Source organism: Physeter macrocephalus, unplaced genomic scaffold (genome assembly GCF_002837175.3).
Source record: "Physeter macrocephalus isolate SW-GA unplaced genomic scaffold, ASM283717v5 random_245, whole genome shotgun sequence".
Taxonomy (NCBI): Eukaryota; Metazoa; Chordata; class Mammalia; order Artiodactyla; family Physeteridae; genus Physeter; species Physeter macrocephalus.
The window spans coordinates 7,493-26,357 of NW_021145531.1; the positions used below are offsets into that span (position 1 = coordinate 7,493).

At 52.2% G+C, this 18,865-nt stretch overlaps 1 protein-coding gene across 1 annotated transcript in view; it reads left to right on the forward strand.

Annotated features, from left to right (window-relative positions):
* The first annotated feature begins 287 nt into the window (after window positions 1–287).
* LOC114484975 (regulator of G-protein signaling 9-like) overlaps window positions 288–18,865 on the forward strand; it is a 26,457-nt gene continuing 7,879 nt past the window's right edge. Inside the window, exons 1-7 of the mRNA XM_028484814.1 lie at window positions 288–1,149; window positions 3,000–3,113; window positions 6,200–6,315; window positions 9,740–9,827; window positions 10,302–10,440; window positions 12,040–12,125; window positions 14,465–14,582. Coding sequence (XP_028340615.1) covers window positions 1,091–1,149; window positions 3,000–3,113; window positions 6,200–6,315; window positions 9,740–9,827; window positions 10,302–10,440; window positions 12,040–12,125; window positions 14,465–14,582 — 720 coding nt within the window. The 5' untranslated portion in view covers window positions 288–1,090. The remainder of the gene's footprint in view (window positions 1,150–2,999; window positions 3,114–6,199; window positions 6,316–9,739; window positions 9,828–10,301; window positions 10,441–12,039; window positions 12,126–14,464; window positions 14,583–18,865) is intronic.

The window sequence follows — 18,865 nt, forward strand, 5'->3', positions numbered from 1 at the left end:
CCCGCCCCCCATTCCATTTCAGATGTTCTGTAGGCGCTACGGTGGGTTGGGTGCAACCCCAAACGTAGTCTTCAATTCATCTTGGCTTTTAGGAGAGTAGGATAAAGTTACCGTGGTAAAGCAGCCCCTTTGCTCAGCAAACCTCTTAGCTGATCTTATTCTCTAGAAGTTGTGTAGAATAGGGTGGAAGGGGCGGTGATGGGGAAATTCTATCTTTTAAGTCAAAAGAGACGGGCAGTTTTCTCTTGGGGAAGGGTTTTTGTTTCTCAAATGGGTAATTGGACTGTAATGATTTCATGACATCTGTGTAATGGTTTTTGCTTCTTTGTTTTACAGAAACAAACAGTGGTTTCTGTCAGAAAAGAGGTAATTAGTCTCCCAGTTTCAAGGGAAGTCTGATTTTTAATCGTCTAACAAATTATATGTACTTTGGCTTCTTGCTCTGCACTCAGTGATGAAATGAAAACCATGTGTAACGTTCAAACAGTTGTTTCCCAGTTAACGGACGGCACGGAATGCCAGAGCATCTCGTGTAAGATCTGGCTGGGGCTGATGCTGGTGTGAAATGCCCTCCGGAGGCACAGATCTGAGGGACGCGGAGCAGATACGTCCACCCTGGTTCCTGCTGCTACGGTTACGGGGCCGCTCAGCCTCTGTCCGGGGTGACAAGCTACCTGTGTTGGCAAATCTCGTATCCGGGGTGCAAGACAGAGAGCCCTGGGAAGTGTTGGCCGTGAGCTTAGTTAGATCTGCTTCTGTGAGTCAGAGGCATTTGGGGGAAAAGCTAAGCTTCTGTGTCGACCCCATGTCTCACTTTAACGCACCTTAGAACTTTTTTTTTCCCAGTTGGTGCCTTTTCCGAGACTAACGCACGATGAGATGAGTGAAGGAGGCTCCTTATTTGGAGTTGGGGGCCACCCATCTGCTGCAGACCTGAGCCCTGCCGGTCCTGGGGTGGCCGGCTTGAGGGGACGGGACGGGGTGCTTTGATGGGGACGTGGCTTCTTGTTGGGAGCCATATATATGTGTCGGCGTTGGCGACACCCCGGTGGGGCAGTTGGACATCTAACAACTGTGTCTCTTGCAGATCATGTATTACCGACAGGCCTTACTGAGGTCCACGGTGAAGTCTTCTGTGTCCCTTGGCGGGTATGTCCCTGCTCTGTCGGTCTTGGTGAGGTTTGCACAGCCGTTAGGCAGGAGGAGAACTGCTTCAAGGCGAACTTGCCAAGTCACAGGTTGACGTAAGAGCCTGAAGGACTCAGAGGGACAGAAGCAGTCTCTTGGGGGTTTAGTTCCTAGTTCTTCACTCAGTGCTGGTCTCCAGGTCTCGGGCTAGGCAAAATCAGGGTTGGGTGAGGCCCTAGACAAGCCTGTCTGTGTGGATGGGAAAGTGGGAAGAGTCAGAAGTTCACCGGCTGGATTCTGCGTTCGATGTACTGATAAGTATCCGCTGTTAATGTTTGATTGAAAACCCCATTGGGAGAGACTGGAAATTTATGTTTGATTCTTGAACGTTCAGGCGACTTTGATCCAGTCTCCCAGAGGGCATTATTTGGAAGACACGAAAAGCTTTAGTGCCCCCCAAGTGTAAGCAATTACCCTTTCAGAACGTGGAATTCCTTGGAGGCTCACCTTTCTAGCTCTGCGATTTTTCTGCACGCTTGAAAGTGGATTTGGCTGATTTCTGGGGACACACAACATGGCTAGTCATTTATTCTGACCACAGGTACCGATCGGGGTGGGAGATACTGTGTTTTTGTCCAGTGCCTTTCTTCCAATGCGGTCAGGGTTAGGCTCTTGTAAAAATCTTCAAATATCTTTTGACATCCTCCCAAACCCCTAGTTTGCAAGACTACCACCTGCCCGAAAAGACATGCCCTGACCTCAGCCACCTTTTGCGGCGACTTCTGTCTGTGGCTGCTGAGTCACAGGCGGGTCTCTGCGCCCGGGTGCTCAGTGGGCGCTCACTCTGGGTTATAGATAATGCTCACTGCTCTGTGATAAAGTCAGGCCCAGCTACTCTGATGTTCCAGAAACCCAAGCTTCATGAAACCAAATAGAAAGTCCATGAGAGGAGGTTCAAAGGCTACACTGGATGCTTCGTAGGCCCACTTTCCAATTTTTATTTGTCTCAGAGCCTCATTACCATAATGTTGACATCATTATAGTGTTTGGACCTGTGGATGCATTTTTTTTTCCCCCTTCCCTTCAGCTGCTCCACCGTAAAGGTCTGATAAGAATACGAAGGTCGTGGGGGAAATGGAGCCCCGGGGCTTGAGTTCTGCACAGAACTGTAAACCGAGAGCTCTGGTGTATCTCTCGGGCACGGCCCTGCTCTGTCAGACTCTCACGGCTGTAGGCAGACTTCGTGGCAGGGGCCTCGCGTGTATACTACGGGTGCAGTCCCCACCCCTAGGGTGAAGGCATGCCAGGTTTTTTCCAAACTGCCAGATACCAGGACACGTGTTGACTCCAAAGGTCTAACCCGACTACAGGAGGAACTAGCTCTTTGCGCACGTTTGTCTCAATGAGACCGCCGCTTTGAATACTGGGTCTGAGTTCTCAAATGCAGGCATTATTTGACCAACGGTGGAGCCCAGGGTGGCAACAGAATCTCACCGAGTCCGTGGCGACCTTGTGCTTCCAAGATGGTGCCAAGACACCTGTTTGAACACGTGCAAACAGAGTCAGCTTTGCATTTTGAAAACTCATGATCAAATGCGAAGAGGCTGTATTTTAATGAAATAACGTACAGAGAAGTCACAAAGAACTGGTCTGGGAGACGACGTTTCATTTCACAACTAGAATAGGACAGATCTTGTTTAACACCTGCCGATCCCGAGGGCTGCTGGAGCGTTTTCCTAAGAAGACAGTAACAAGTATGTAACTAAAGCCATCAAGTTGAAGGAAGGCAGGCTGGTCGATCAACCTGAGTGTTGATTTGGTCTCTGGGGTGTGTTGAACTTGTAGGAAATCGCTTTCCGTTTGCTTTTCAGGATCGTCAAGTACAGTGAGCAGTTTTCGTCCAACGACGCCATCATGTCGGGCTGCCTTCCTAGCAATCCTTGGGTGACGGATGACACCCAGTTCTGGGACTTAAATGCCAAACTGTATGTATTCGAGATATCGGGGTCCTTTGAAAAGCAACTTTTTGAGTTAGAATTCACACACCATATAATTCACCCATTTAAAGTGTACAATTCAACGGTTTTTACTATATTCGTAGAATTGTGCAGCCATCACCACAATTTTAAAATATTTACATCACCCAAATAAGAAACCCCCTACCCTTCAGCTGTTACCCTCCAAATCCCCCTCCCTGCAAACCCTCCAGTCCTAGGCAACCGCTAAACCTTCTGTCTCTACAGGTTTGCCTATTCTGGACGTTCATATCAATGGAATCATACAACATGTGGTCTTTTGTGATTAGCTTTTTTCACTTAGCATAATGCCTTCAAAGTTTACCCGTGCTGAAGTAGGTATTCATACTCAATCCTGATTTATGGCTGAAAAATATTAATTTATATGCATATGCCACATTTTGTTTATCCATTCATCGGTTGATGGACATTTGGACAGTTGTATGATTCCATTGATATGAATGGCTCTGCCATTTAGCGATTGTGAATAATGCTGCTATGAACATTCGTGTGCTAGCTTTTATGTGGACATATGTTTTTCATTTCTCTGGAGTATGTACCTAGGAATGGAACTGCTGGGTCAAGTGGTAACCCTGCTTTAACAATACATAGATCGTTTTTGAAAAGAGAACAATCATCTTTATGGCTTTGCATTTTTGACTTCTGATGAGAGTAAAAATAAGTTCCTGGAGGGCAGAGCCCCAAACCTGCCTTGGGGAATTACATCACTCACTCCCTTGCTGTTTATTTAATTTGAACAGTTGTTGCTGCTACCTGTGCCTGCATAAATCTGTCGTCTGGAAGAGGGGGCAAAGGCCAAAATGCAGAAGGGAAAAGCCCAAGCTAACATAGGGAGGAAGAAGAGAAGGGCAACTCAGAGGGAAAGGTGGAGGAGGAGGAGAGGGGAGAAGGGGCTGGAATGAGCGTGTGAGGTGGGTGGGGAGGTTGGAAAAACAGAGAGCGTCAGGTACATGCCACAGCTGGGTCAGCGCCAAGGCCATCGCCACCTAAGGCATGAGGGACACCCAGGTGGCACAGATCCGGCCAGGTGAGCAGGCGTAGCTGCGGAGGCCTTTCACCCCCTCCGTGTAGCCTGCTATGGGCAGCGGACAGGTGAAGGAGGGCGCTCATCTGGGGTCGGGGGTCAACCGCAGAGCCCAAGACTCTAGAACCACCTTCTGGGGAGTCTTCCGGGGCCTCTAGTTATTAGGACGGTTTTCTGGAGCTTGTGTCTCTCTCGCAGTTATCAGAGGGAGAGGCAGCCTGAACCTCCCTGTGCATAGGATGTGCAGAAGTGGGCTCTTGTGGGGGAAAAGGCAGGGCCACCTGGCCAGGACAGGGACTGTCCTGAGGGTTTGGGAAGGAGGCGTGGATGCTGCCGGATGCTACGTGAAATGGAGAGTAGAGTATGGAAGCTTGAGGTAGAGATTTACTGGTGAAGGAAAGAGGTGATGCTTATGTAGGAGCCCTTGATCAGAGGGTACTGGGTGGATGCCAGATGAACCCCACCCCTCCAAAATGGGAGGCCTTCTTCTTAATGGTTTAGATTTTAGAACGGTATTCACATCACCTAGGAAGCTTAAAAAAAGACAAAAACAGGGACTTCCCTGGTGGTGCAGTGGTAAAGCCTCCGCACTTCCAATGCTGGGGACGCGGGTTCAAACCTTGGTCTGGGAACTGAGATCCCACATGCCGCGCAGTGCGGCCAAACGAACAAAAGAAAGCAGACGAAAAGCCAGTATCCAGCCCTTATCTGCAAAGCCTCTTGATAACTGGCCTGGCTTACCTCCTGAGCCCCATCAGCCCACTGATTTCAGTGAACAGCGAGGGTGCACAGGACTGGCTCGGAGCATCCGCTGCCAGGCTTGGCCACGGACCAGCTGCATTAACATCCTCCAGGAACTCATGGGAAATGCAAGTTCTTGGGCCGCACCCGAGACCGAATCAGGTGGTTGGGGGATGGCACCCAGCAGTCCGTGTTTTAATGAGTCTCCCAAGGGATTCTGATGTCCGCTGAAGTTGGCACACCTGTTTGACGCGGGGCCCTGCTTCTTACTGTGTGGGCCCGGGCAAGGGTTTACCCTCTCTGAGCCTCCGTCGCCTTGGAAATACAGTGGGGACGATGCTATCCAGCTGGCCGTGTTCCCTTGGGGACTCAGCGACGGGTGTGTGTGTAAAGCACAGTGCGTCACAGATGGGGACTCCGTAAGTGGTAGCTGTTATTCCGGGATTCTTATGTTTCCACGCTGATGTTAGGGAAGTGTAAGCTCGCCTGACCGACTCGAGATCCCACAGACATCACTTGTACCCAGTCACGGTTTCAGCTCTTGCATCAGTGGGCAACGTGGTGTCTGGGACTTGGGAACCTCTGTTTCCCAGGGGCTGTGTTGGGTTACGGAGAATTCCATAAGGAATAGGAGAAAAGCCAACAGTTTTCCAGATTTTCTAGACCGTGAGACCCATGCCATGCTAGCTGGGCTCGCGTGTCCTTCCTGAGATCGAAGCATGTTCGGAACGAGCCGGGGTGGAGTGGGCCTGGCATCGTAGGGGAGGCTCTGGGAGAGGGTGAACGGCCGGCAGGGCCTGTGGGGTGTCTGCCTGGGGGCACGGGGCCTGAAGCAGGGCAGGAAGGGTCACCAGATGTTCCCGTGGGGAAGGGGCGTCGAGGGGGTGGCAGTGGCCGCGGCACCCATCACCGGGGCCGTTCTGGGATTCTCTCTGGTCTGGTGTGGCAGGCTGGCCCCCTGGTCTCCACAGGCCTTGGGGGAGGCGTGCATGTCCCTCTGCCTTGAAGGGTTAGCGTGAGGCTCCCTGCCGGGGGCCTGCTTCCCCCCGCTGGGGAGGCCAGATCCTGAGACGAGGCCCAGGGGACGTGTCTGAGGCTGCATTATCCAAGCAAGGGGTTACTCGGCTTGTTTGTGCGGGTGTGGGGGAGGGGAGGGTGGGTCGTGCCCTGGGCGGGGGACCCGCGGAGGTTAGCAGGGACTGAAGCCCCCTCGCCGCCCCCTGGCACAGCCCGGAGTGTCTGGAACACTTACAAATCGTGGTCCTTGCAGGGTGGAAATCCCAACCAAGATGCGGGTGGAACGATGGGCCTTCAACTTCAGCGAGCTGATCCGAGACCCCAAGGGTCGACAGAGCTTCCAGTACTTTCTCAAGAAAGAATTCAGTGGTGGGTCTCTGAGTTTTTAAAATAAAATATTTGCGTTTAGAAATATTCCTGAATGTCTAGCCTAGGGCCCCGAGGAGGATGCTCGGCAGGTGTTTCCATGGCTCTGCTTGGGCCGACTCCCATCCTGGACCCGGCCTCTCCATTGGCTCCCGGGGGCCCCGCAGTCAGGGGGAATTGCTTTGCTCACAGAACCCACGTGGACATGACTCAGGTTTCCAGGGCTCCATCCCCTCTGGCTGCCCTCACTGGCTCACCCTGACCCCTGGGCCTCCCACCCCCGAGCTCCCAGGTCTGCTGCCGCCATGTGCCTGGTTTTCTTCAGCTCAGGGCTCCCCTGCCGTGGCCGCCCATTCAGTTCACCTGGATCCCATCCCCAGAGGTTCCTTTTTAATTGGTTTGGGGCGGAATCTCTGAAGTCTTGAAACCCCCCCTGGTGATTCTGACATGCGGCCAGGATCGAGAGCCACTGTCTCAGCTCCTGGTCTGCTTCCTTGGAGGATTTGAATGGAATGGATGGGGCCACATTTTATACCCCAGCTCTGGACGGCTCATCATGGGAGGTCCCTGCAGCCTCGTACATACACTGCAGTGGAAGACGGCTGGGGAAAGCAAAGGCCAGATCAGGACCAGCTTCCCTAGATGGAGCATTCCATGGGCTTCACCACCTTCCCTGAAAGATTTACTTTTCTGGGGTTCCTTTATTTCTCTCCAAGTCCCCAGTCGTGGGGAGCATCACATTTGAGCCTTGACACCGCCTGGCTCCCCAAGACCCCCTGGCCTGTGAGGTTGCACCTGAAAGTATCCCCCGGGACTTGCCGTGAGCCTGTGGGACTGCCGGATGCACACAGTACATGCTAAGATGGAGTCTTGAAAATCGCTTTTTTCTGATTAAGCCTGATTGCCGTGAGGTAATAAAACCCAGAACAGTTGGATGGGAAAGGAAGCTGCTTTTAGAACAGGCCGGAAGCAACTGGTGAATAAGTGGATCCGGCGCCATCTAGTGGTCGGCTAACAAACTACATCCTGAGCTTATCCCACCCCCGCGTTACTTAGTGTTGGTAAGAATTCATCCCCAAAATTTCCCTGCGTTATTGAAAGAGCGCTATTGGTGATCTCGGGATGAGATTCCCGAGGCTTCCGGTACGAACAGAACAGGTAAATAGTCAGTTCATTTAATTAAAATTTTAAAAATTGAGATATGCTTCACATAAATTCACAGACCGTATCATTGGCATGCCCTTTTAAAGTGTGCCGTTCAGTGCTGTGTAGTAGATTCACAGAGTTGCACAACGATCACCACTATACAATTCTAGAACCTTTTCACCACCTCAAAAAGAAACCCCTGACCCATAGAAGTCACTCCCTATTTCTCTGTCTTCCTCTGCTCCCAACTCCCCGGCCCACACCCCCAGCCCTAGGCAACCACTAATTTACTTTCTATTTTCATGGATTTGCCTATTCTGGGCATTTCCTGTAAATGGAATCACACCATATGTGGCTTTCTGTCCTCTTCCACTTAGCATAGTATTAGCACAGTATTTTCGAAGTCCGTCCACGTTGGAGCATGTAACGGTGCTTCATTCCTTTTCATGACCAAATAATATTCCATTCTGTGAAGATACCACATTTTGTTTATCTACTTCTCAGGTGGTGGACATTTGGGTTGTTTCAACTGTTTGGCTATTATGGGTAGTACTGCTATGAACATCCACGTACACATTTTTCTGTGCTCATTTAATGTTTTTTTACCCTGGTAAAATATTCATAACGTAAGATTTACCATTTTAACCATTCTAAGTGTAGAGTTCAGTGAAATTAACATCATTGTGCAACTGTCACCACCGTCCGTCTCCGGAACTTTTTTATCTTCCCAAACCGAAACTCTATCCCCATGAAACACTAACTCCCCGCCAGCTCCTGGGAACCATTCTACTTTCTGTTTCTATGAACTTGGCGACTCTAGGGGCCACATATAAATGGAATCATACTGTGTTTGTCCTTCTGTGTCTGGCTTGTTTCACTTTGCATGCTCTCTGCAAGGTTCATCCACATTGTACCTATGTCAGAATTTCCTTCCTTTTTAAGGCTGAATAATACTCATTGTATGTATGCACCACATTTTGTTTATCCATTCAGCTGCTGGCGAACGTGTGGGTTGTTTCCGCCTTTTGAGTGAATAATTGCTCATTTAATTTTACCCTTAAGCAATTAACTGTCTTGCCGCGGGCAAGTTGGTCTACAGGGCACTTGCTGTTAGACCAATGGCTGTCACTTAAGAGCAGTGCTGGCCTGTTTACTCATGCTTGTGATCTCGGTCCCAAGAACACCCTGAATTTTATGCTGAAGAGGAAGGATCTCTATAGAGTTGTGGGACAGAGGTCAACTAGCTTAGGATCGTGCAAACTTTTCCAGTCTAAAATACCTGGGAGCCTTCCAGAGAATACTGGGAATGGAGAGGAGGGGATGGTCTGGTCCATTTCCGCCCACCATGGCATTCCGTGCGTCACCTCCCCCCTGCCCCACTGCACACACAGGCACACGCGCACATGCACCCACGCGAATACACAGACACACGCACATGCACAACGTACACACATACACATGCACACGTAAGCTCTTGCTCTCCCACTGGAGTGACCCCCTCTATTTTCTCAGGCGAAAACTGGCCACCTGGGATGGTGCATCGAGGTGTTCGCTCTACGGGGGGCCGGGAGAACCGATTAGAGAAGTTGGAAGGAAACGGGGTGGGGCAGCAGCTGGCTCTCCTCCTGGGCCCAGAGGCGCAGACTCTCTGGCTCAGGCGACCAGGCCTTCCTGAGAGCCAGCCCGTCAGCATCGCTGCTCCGGCAGCGTCTCCGTGAGGGTCTTTGGCTGGACGACGCCCCGCGAGGAGCCCTAAGGGACGGGCTCTCTGTGCACAAAGGAGGTGGGAGTCACGCGCGTCATCGGCCAGGAGCAAAGTCACCAGGACCCTTCACGGAGAAAACCTACAGAGCAGCGGCGCACGCGTCCTCAGCCTAATCAGATGTCACTGGTCCAAGCAAGGTGTGCGACATCCTGGATGAAGAGGAACGAGACCGCCTGGGGGGGGTTCATCGGAGCTCTGACTTGTGTGCCCTGGGGGAAAGCGCAGGTTCCCGGCAGACACGTAGGGCTGCACACAGGGCACGTGGCCCCCTGGTTCACTGCCGGGAGCGCGTGGGTGCGCTCACTGGGGTAACCAGCCTCTCCGGGCCCCGGACGGAGGACGGGCTCCTTCTCCCCAGGAGCCGGTGGGCCCGCCCCCGACGTGCTCGCTGCTCCAGGATGGGATGTAGCCCAGCTGACCTGTTTCTTTTCTCTCCTCCCTTCCCCTCCCATCTGGACTCCTGTCCGGCTGTCGCCGTGGACCCTCCCCCGTCCCCCCCCCCCCCCGCCCGCGCAGGGGAGAATCTGGGATTCTGGGAAGCCTGTGAGGATCTGAAGTACGGAGATCAGTCCAAGGTCAAGGAGAAAGCGGAGGAGATTTACAAGTGAGGATGAGCCGGATTGGTGGGGAGGCCTCCCCCCGGCACCCCAGCCGCCCCCTCCCCCGGTTACGCTTGAGGTCAGGGACTGGATGGAGGCCCCCCACGCCTCGCGTCGCCCTCAGTCACCTCACCTCGCGCTGTGGACACCTCACCCCTGCTCTGCGAGGCTGGAGGTCCTGGGAGAAAGCTGCGGGAGGGTCACCCCACCCACTTTTTGCTCTCTCTCTGCCAGAGGTTGGGAATTCCAAAGTCAAACACAAGTTCACATTCCCGATGCTGGCAGGGCTGTTTTCTTGCTTCTAGGAAACGTTGCTTGATGGCCTGTTCAAATGCTTTAGTGTCTCCTAAAAAAAGGACCACTTTCACCCCGGGGGACCCAAGCCACGTCTGTCAACCCCTCTCTCCCAAGCAGCCGTGAACTTTTCGTTCACTGACCTGGTCTGGCTACTTTTGCTGACATCTTCCTCCCCGTCTCAGGCTGTTCCTGGCCCCAGGGGCGAGGCGGTGGATAAACATAGACGGCAAAACCATGGACATCACAGTCAGGGGGCTGAAGCATCCCCACCGCTACGTGCTGGACGCCGCGCAGACCCACATCTACATGCTCATGAAGAAGGTAGGCGCGGCCGTGGTGAGGGTACGCGGAGGCCTGGAAGCGCTTCCCTCCCCAGGTACCGGGAAGGTTCTTTAGATGTGGGGAAAAGGGAGAGAATGCGTGGTTACTGCTTTGCTGGTGGTAGATGCAGAGCTGTCAACTGTCTCTTCCTCCTGCCTGCTGGGCTGGCCCCTCCTTGTGCCCCTGAGCCCTCTGGCCAGGGAGGACCGCCTGCAGAGGCTGTGTGCCCTTTTTTTTTTTTTTTTAATCTATTTATTTTTATTTATTTATTATTTTTGGCTGCGTTGGGTCTTCGTTGCTGCACGCGGGCTTTCTCTAGTTGCGGCGAGCGGGGGCTGCTCTTCGTTGTGCTGCGCGGGCTTCTCACTGCGGTGGCTTCTCTTGTTGCGGAGCACGGGCTCTAGGCACGCGGGCTCAGTAGTTGCGGCTCGCGGGCTCTATAGAGCGCAGGCTCAGTAGCTGCGGCGCACGGGCTCAGTCGCTGCGCGGCGTGTGGGATCTTCCCGGACCAGGGCTCGAACCCGTGTCCCCTGCCCTGGCAGGCGGATTCTTAACCCCTGTGCCACCAGGGAAGCCCCTGCGTGCTTTCTTAAGGCTTCTCACTCTGCAGTCGTCGTATAGACCGTCGTGACCTAGTGGCTGCACCAATTTACACTCCCCCCACCGTGTCGGAGGGTTCCCTTTCCTCCACACCCTCTCCAGCATTTGTTATCCGTAGACTTTGTGATGGTGGCCATTCTGACCGGTGGAGGGGACACCTCACGGGAGTCCTGATTTGCATCTCTAACGATTAGCGATGTAGAGCATCCTTTCACGTGCCCGTCGGCCAGCTGCATGTCTTTTTTGGAGAGATGTCTATTTAGGTCTTCTGCCCAGACTTCTCATGACTTTGACTGCTGCTACTTAGTCTTTAGGATGGTACCGTTTCAATAAATTTTCTAAAATTCTCAATTGGTTGTTGAGAAATTCTCCTAGATGTTTCTGTGGGCTTTGTCCCGTGTGCGTTACGACTAGAGTTTGCGGTCGGCTTGCGGGGAGCAGGTGTTCAGGAAGCGACTTCCCTGAACCGGCCGAGCGGCCCAGCAAATAGCCACACAAGAGGAGTCTGAGCCTGGGGCTTTCTTCGGTTGGCCTGGGTTTGGCATTCTCTTGCCTCTCTACTGAAATTCAGGGGAGAAGGGGTTGTGGGTGGGCTCCGAAGCGGAGGTAGTGGGTGGGCAAGGTTGGAAGGAAGGGTCTGCTGTTCAGGCGTACTTCGCTGAAGAGCCCTCGAGATTCTTTCTCTAGCGCGAAGGGCAGCAGCATCTGGCCAAGACTCAGCCCGTCCCGCACGCCGGGTCTCCGATTCAGCAGGACTGGCGTGGGCCTGAGAAGGTGCATTTCTAGCAAGGGGCCAGGTGAAATGGATGCCGCCGGCGTGGGGCCCACACCCGAGCACCGTGGCCTGAGACACGCATCGGAATGCCTTGCGCTCAAGGCTACAAATCCTCTCGACTTTGCCACCTCACTGCCGAGGGAAGGCTGGGGAAACGGCAAGTGTATTCGTTTGACGTGACACTTTCCCTCTCGTAATAACTCTTTTTCTCTCGTTCCCGCCAGGACTCTTATGCCCGCTACTTAAAATCCCCAATCTATAAGGAGATGCTGGCCAGAGCAGTTGAACCTCAGGAAACCACCAAGAGAAGGCAAGTGGAATGGGTTGCAGTCGCTCATTGCCTGCTGCTTTGTTTACAGGAAAAGGAGGGTCTCCTTCAGCCAAATGGCTATTATCAGGATATTTGCTGGATGAAAATATCGGGGACTGGGAAGTAGTTCTTAGGGTCTGACTGCCTTCTTGTCTTTACCATGCTCTCAAATCATGCCGGCAAAGATGTACATAGTAATTACTGCCGGTAAGTGCTGTTTCCCTAACACTGGTTTCAAAGAGTTTTGATTATGAGCTGGGATGATGACCTTTATTACAAATGGAAGCATCTCATTGGCTTTTTAATTGCTACACTTCTCCACCTCCAAACTGATGTCTAGGAATTAATTTAGCTACATCCTGGTACTGTCCCTCCCTTGTAATGGCCTAAGACCGTCGGGAGAAGAGCAGATCGCACCCCAAGAAAAATATAGACTCTTAGGGAAGACGTACAGGGAACCTCTAAGTATTCTTGCTGACCCCGGAGGACTGCCTTCTTTCTTCATTCTCACCTTCCTCGTTGGAGACATGGAGCATCCCATCTGGCAGAGCCCTTGGGCAAAGGATGAAATGTTCTGAGGGGCAGCTTGAACTCCTTTTTGGGGGGAAAAGGAAAACTCTACGGGGACTGAAGATTCAAAAGAGTAGCCAAACGGCAGCTTGAACAAAGACGCAGGACTTTGGTGGAGGTTTTCCCAGCGCCAGCGCGTGTCCTGTCCCCCCCTCCCCCGGCCCCCCCTTAGTAGATGACTCTCGCAGCTTGAACAAAGACGCAGGACTTTGGTGGAGGTTTTCCCAGCGCCAGCGCGTGTCCTGTCCCCCCCTCCCCCGGCCCCCCCTTAGTAGATGTCTCTCCCCGCCCCCCACCCCGTTTGCCAGCTCAGCCCACGCTGGGCTCTTTTTCCAGAGTCTCCAGTCAATTCAAAAGAGGGGTGCTTGGACCAGAGCCTTTGTCAAAGGAGCTTAACAAAAAACCCAACTTGGTTTCATTCTTGAGGATAATGGCCCTGTTATGAAAAGGAGAGAAAGGAGGTCTTTGTGGTGCTATTCTTCTAGGTTCACGGGTTAAGGAAGGGAGTTCAGTGCCCCCGGGGACCTGAAAGCTTTTCTTTAAGCCACAAGAAAGGGCCACAATAGCTCCAGAAGTTCTGCCAGAAAGTAGTGGGGAAGGGAGGAGAGCTTCGTATGTCTCTCTCCAGATGTTTTTTAAGTTGGCACAGACCTGAGAAATCAGCTGAGATCTTTTGTGGGGCATCCGGGTGCTTGGCTGGGGTGGCACTAGACCACAGGTGCAGCGCTCGGCTGTGAGGTCGGGTACCGCGGTCCCGTGATGCTGTCACCGCTACCGGGAGTGAGAACACCGCCGTGGGACGTGGGAAGCCGGCCTGGAACGATGTGGGGATGGCAGGGCGGGTATGAGTTGGTCCCGTGACACTCCGGCGTGAGACAGCGCACAAAACTTAATTTTTCCAGAACGAGTTAAACGGAGCTCCAGGCAGGCAGGGCTGGTGGGAGCCCTGACTTACGGGTAGGGGAGCCCTCTTCCTCCCTCGGGGGGATGCTAGAGTTCCAGGGGCTTACGTGGTCCTGAAATCTGGGGAGGTCCTAGGTTTTAAGTCTCCCCTTGCGGCTGAAATGCTTATTTTCCAAGCCTGCTCTCCATCACCTGCCTCACTCAGATACCTGGAGCTTTGTCGTGGCTCCCGAGGTCGTGGTGGAGAGTTTGGGGTCGGGGATCCACGACCGGCTTTCGTGGGAGGGGCTGACGGCTCGCGCATGTGCACAGTGCTTCGGAGGAAGGGTCCGCCGGGCCTGGGGCGGGCGCGCAGCGCACGCCTGCTCATCAGCGCTCTTCAGGACCCTTCCCCTTGCTCTGCCCGTGCAGCCTCGCTCTTCGATGGCCCCGCTCCTTCCTTCCTTCCTTTCCAGAACCTTGGCTTTTGAAAACAAGCGTTCCCATTCTCCCTGGAGGCAAGAACCCCTGGGTTTCCCGTATCCAGACCCTCCTTGTCCGCTTCTTTCTGGAAGGGCCTCCAGGAAGATAAGATGCCTCGTTGATTTCTAAACCTCATGAAAGGTGGTCTGTACTTGGCACCATCTGAGTCTTCCTGGCCACGTCTAAGCCCAGGATCTGACGGCAGCCGGTCCTCAGTCTGGTCCCATCCTCCCAGCGGGGAGAAAAGAGCCACGGCTGGATGTGCCTCTGAGGGCCCCCTTTGAGGTTCCCCGCGGGGATAAGGGGCCGATCCGGAGTCCGGCCTCACCTCCCGCCAGGTGTGCCAGTGTCGCTTCCGGGAGCGCGTGGCCCTCCACCGACCACCGTTCTCTCCTCCCTTTCAGCTCGAGCATCCGGTTCATGCGGCGTCCCCTGCGCTCCAGCCCAAGCCCCGTCATCCTCAGGCAGCTGGAAGAAGAAGCCAAGGCTCGGGAAGCGGCCAACACGGTGGACATCACCCAGGTCATGAGCAAGCTGGACCGCAGGAGCCAACTCAGAAAAGAGCTGCCTCCCAAATAAATCCACAGTTACTGATTTATTCCTGGGGGTGGGGGAGAGTCTAGAGGGTTCTGCTCCCCGTTCATGGGGCGGTGGGCCAGTCGGGTTCACCCCCGATTCCTCGGACCCCTGTCTTGGGCTTCCTCCTACCCCTCCAGATCGCCAAGGGGCCGGGCGGGCACGGGGGAGGGGGGGACAGGGGGGCTGCACCTGACTCTGTTGCCGTGACATCGCCTGTCTTACCCTCCGGAGTCCTTGGGGGTGAGAACCAGAGAGAAAAGCTGCTTCGTGAACCGCCATTGGCGAGAAGGGCGTGGTTAACTACCCGGGGCGTCCTTCCGCATGTTTGTTTCCAGTAGCTTCATGAAGCTCCTCCTCCCGTCTCTCCAGTTTAGACTCTGCCTCTAAAGCAGCCGGGGACGGGCCCCCCAGCCAGGGGCTGGCTGCAGGGCTCCCCTGTAGATGCCCTTTCCTGGGGCCCCTCTGTCACACCTGCCTGGAGAAGCTCTGCTGAGACATTTCTTTTGAGCTGGTTCTCGGTCCTAAGTTTTGAGGGTTGGTGGGCTCTCTCCTTCGCTTTCGCCTTCCCATCCCCCTTTTACATGATGCCAGGGGAATTAGTAGCTTGTAGGAATGAAGGACTTAGGCCAGAGGCCTCCAGAGAAGTCCCGGTAAAATGGAGCATCTTTTTGGTTAAAGGACGAAGGTGCCGATGTCTTCATTCTTGGGAGGAGGGATGGTTAGAGGTCTGTGACATTTTCAGAATGAGTCAGGGTCAAAGATAGTACTCTTTGGGATAGTATCTAGATGTGGGTGCTTCCCTCCTCTGTAGCTTTAGATTAGGCCAGCCTGTGGTCAGGGGTGGGGGTGGGGGTGGTCAGGACAGTTCCAGCTCTGACCTTGGAGGCCTAAAGGTAATTCTTGAAGTTGGGTTTGCTCCTGTACACCTGTGTAAGAATGCAAAAGAGATAAAACAAGTGGATGAGCAAGGTACCGACCTTCTACATCAAGAAGACTCACTCAGCAAATTAACTGAGCACCTATTATGTGCCAGGCATTGGTGAATAACATAGACATGGTCCCTGCCTCATGGAGCTTATAGTCCAGGACTGACAAAAAAAATAAGGAAGCCAAGTGTATCAGGTAGCTGCTGCTGTGTAACAAACAAGCACACAACTAGAGTGGTGTAGAAGAATAAGTGTCCATGGCTTACGCATATAGGGTCATCTCTGTGGCTCTGTTGATCTTGGTGGGGCTCATTCCCACGCCTGGTGAGGGGTGATCTGTGGCAGCCTAGGCTGGGATGAGTTGAAGGATTCTGCTGACATGTTTCTTATCCTTCAACAGCCTGGCCTGGGCATGATCCTAGGAGGATGGCAAAATTGCAGGGGAGTCGGTGGAAGCATGTAAGATTCTTGAGATGACGGCCTGGAACTGGTGCCTCATCTTAATAACCAAAGCAAGTCACAAATCCAGCCTAGAATCCAGGGCTGGGGAAATCGATTCTACCTCTTCAGTGAGAGAAATTTCAAAGTCTCCTGGCAAAAGACAGGGAGATGTGGAGGGCTGAAGAACTGAGGCCATCCTTGCAATCGGCAGCTCAAACAAAAATATGATAAAACCCACAGAACGTGCTTTAATGCATATGGTGCCGTCGTAGGGAGGATGAGGCGTGTGTGGACTCGGGGGGGGTCTCTCTGAGGTGGTGGCGGATAAGCAGAGGATGAAAAAGATTTGGCCATAGAAGGAGTGCAGGTGAGGCAGGAAGAACTTTCCAGGCAGAGGGAACCGTATGAGCAAAGGCCCAGAGGTGGGAAATGGCTCAGAGTGAAAGGCCAGGTGAAAGGAGCCTGGTAGACCAAGGGGCAATGGTACAAGATGAGGTTCAAGAGGTGGGCAGGGCAGGCCATCGAGGGCTTTCCAGACCATTGTAAGAGGTTTGAGGCTCTCGGTTTCCTGTTAGCAAAGGGATTCTATTACTCTCCCCGTCTTCCCCAGTCATAGACTAGTTTACACTCTGGAAGAGCAACTAGAGAGATGCTTTGTTCATCTCTCTTTTGAAGAATGTTGGAGTCCTCCAATTCAGGGGGAGCGCCTCAAGCAGAAATTTCAAGTGATGAACCATTGTAAACTGAGTGACATGAGGGAAGGGACCGTATCTCACTCACTATTTGGAATCTGATGCTTTAGATCTAGTGAATTCTGCATAAACGTATTACATGGATGGATGGATGGATGGATGGATGGGTGGAAAGAGCCCTGGGTTTGGAGAAGGCCTCTTAGGCTCTTGTCCTCATTCTGTCAGTAGCCATGTGGTCTTGAGCAAGTCACTTCACCTCTCTGCTTCATAATTTTTGAAATGAGGGGTTGCGACCAGATCCATGTTTCTCAAACCAGACTCAGTGAATTCCAGGAGCATACCCAGCCTGGGGCATCAATTTTACTTGAAGATTTGCAATGGGAGGGAAGTTAGATAATTTTTTAAATTTCACATTAAAATAATCATGAATATATTATGAATTAGACTGCAAGATGTACATGAATTTTTTAAGATAAAAGCTGAGACATCAAAGATATCTCATGCCTGGCTGTGGCAGATTCAGGCTTTTGCCCTCAGACTCCTGGGAGAGCATGGTTGCCCAGTTCTCCTGCTGTTTGGCCTACTTCTGTGGGGAAGTTTGAGAAGCGTGGAACTGGAGGTATTTGCCCTCCATCCTAGTTACCCCTGTATGAGCTGAGGTTACACACCTAGCAAAATGGTGGTAGGGTGGTGGGAGAGTTGAAATGCACCTTGAATTCTTCAGGACACAGAGTATGTCCTGTTCATCTTTGACTCAACGATTCACCAGCCCACTCCTCATTCGTGAGACGTGTCTGCTTCGTGTGCCTGTCATCCTCCTGCAGAGTACCCGGGGCTCTGTGTCAGACGCAGAGTAGGTGTGGCGCACGCATTGATGGAAACCTTCTCAGTGTCAGACACACAAGAATCCCCAGTCAAAGGCGAGGCACAGACATGTCAACAAAGTAGGTTATTGTTCCTTATTGGACGGATGAGTGCTTCCACATTACCCTTCTGAAGGAAGGGAGATGACACATGGCTTCACTTCTGGATGCGTTCCACAAGTGTATTCTATATATTTTTAATTATTAAAGTATAGTTGGTTTACAATATTATATTAGCTTCAGGTGTACAACATAGTGATCAATATTTTTATAGATTATACTCCATTTAAACTTATTATAAAACGTTGGCTATATTCCCTGTGCTGTACATTACGTCCTGGTATCATTTATTTTATACCTAGTAGTTTGTACCTCTTAATCTCCATCCACAAATGTATTTTAAACACCCGTTTTGTGTGAGAACCCATGGTGGGTGCTATGGCACAGATGCAAAGATGGACGAGGTGTTCTCTGCCCTCAAGGGGCTGACAAGGGTGCATGGAGGTGATCTAGGCTGGGTGGTGTACAACACACTAGCGGAGCACAGAGATGGGGAGAATTGTCTGGCCTGGGGGGTCGAGGGGGATCCACCAGGAAATTCTCATCTTTGGTAGAAAGGAGCCCTACCCAGTTTTGAGGTTTTGGAAGTGTGTCTGCTTCTCGACTCCAGCCACTGGTATCTGCTCCTGCCAGCTTTGATGCACTAACAGTAGCCCCACAGGGTCCATTTGAATCTCAAATGGTGTAAAAATAGTATTTATTTGGACAATAGTATTGATACATTTAAAGTACTATGATATTCTCTATTCTGCCACATACTTAGGCACCATCTTAATTCCATTAATGCCATATTGTAAACAGCTTGAGTTTCTCTACCCATGTGGTGTATATCTGATGCTAGAATATAACTATGCCATAAGGTACCAGGATTCATTTTCAGGCTTGGCTTTTAGAGAAAAGACTGCTTTTGTTGTGAGGGTTGAGTGGAAATACAAGGCTAGGGAGAAGAGTAGAGTGCTTAGGAAAATGCCTGGCATGTAAGTGCTCAGTGAATGCTAGCTGCCGTGATCGTCATCACAGCCATCATTATTATTACCATCACCACCATCACCACCATCGTCACCATCACCACCACCACCATCATCACCATCACCATCACCACCACCACCACCATCACCATCACCACCATCACCATCACCACCATCACCATCACCACCATCATCATCACCACCATCACCATCACCACCATCATCACCACCATCACCACCATCATCACCACCATCATCACCACCACCATCACCATC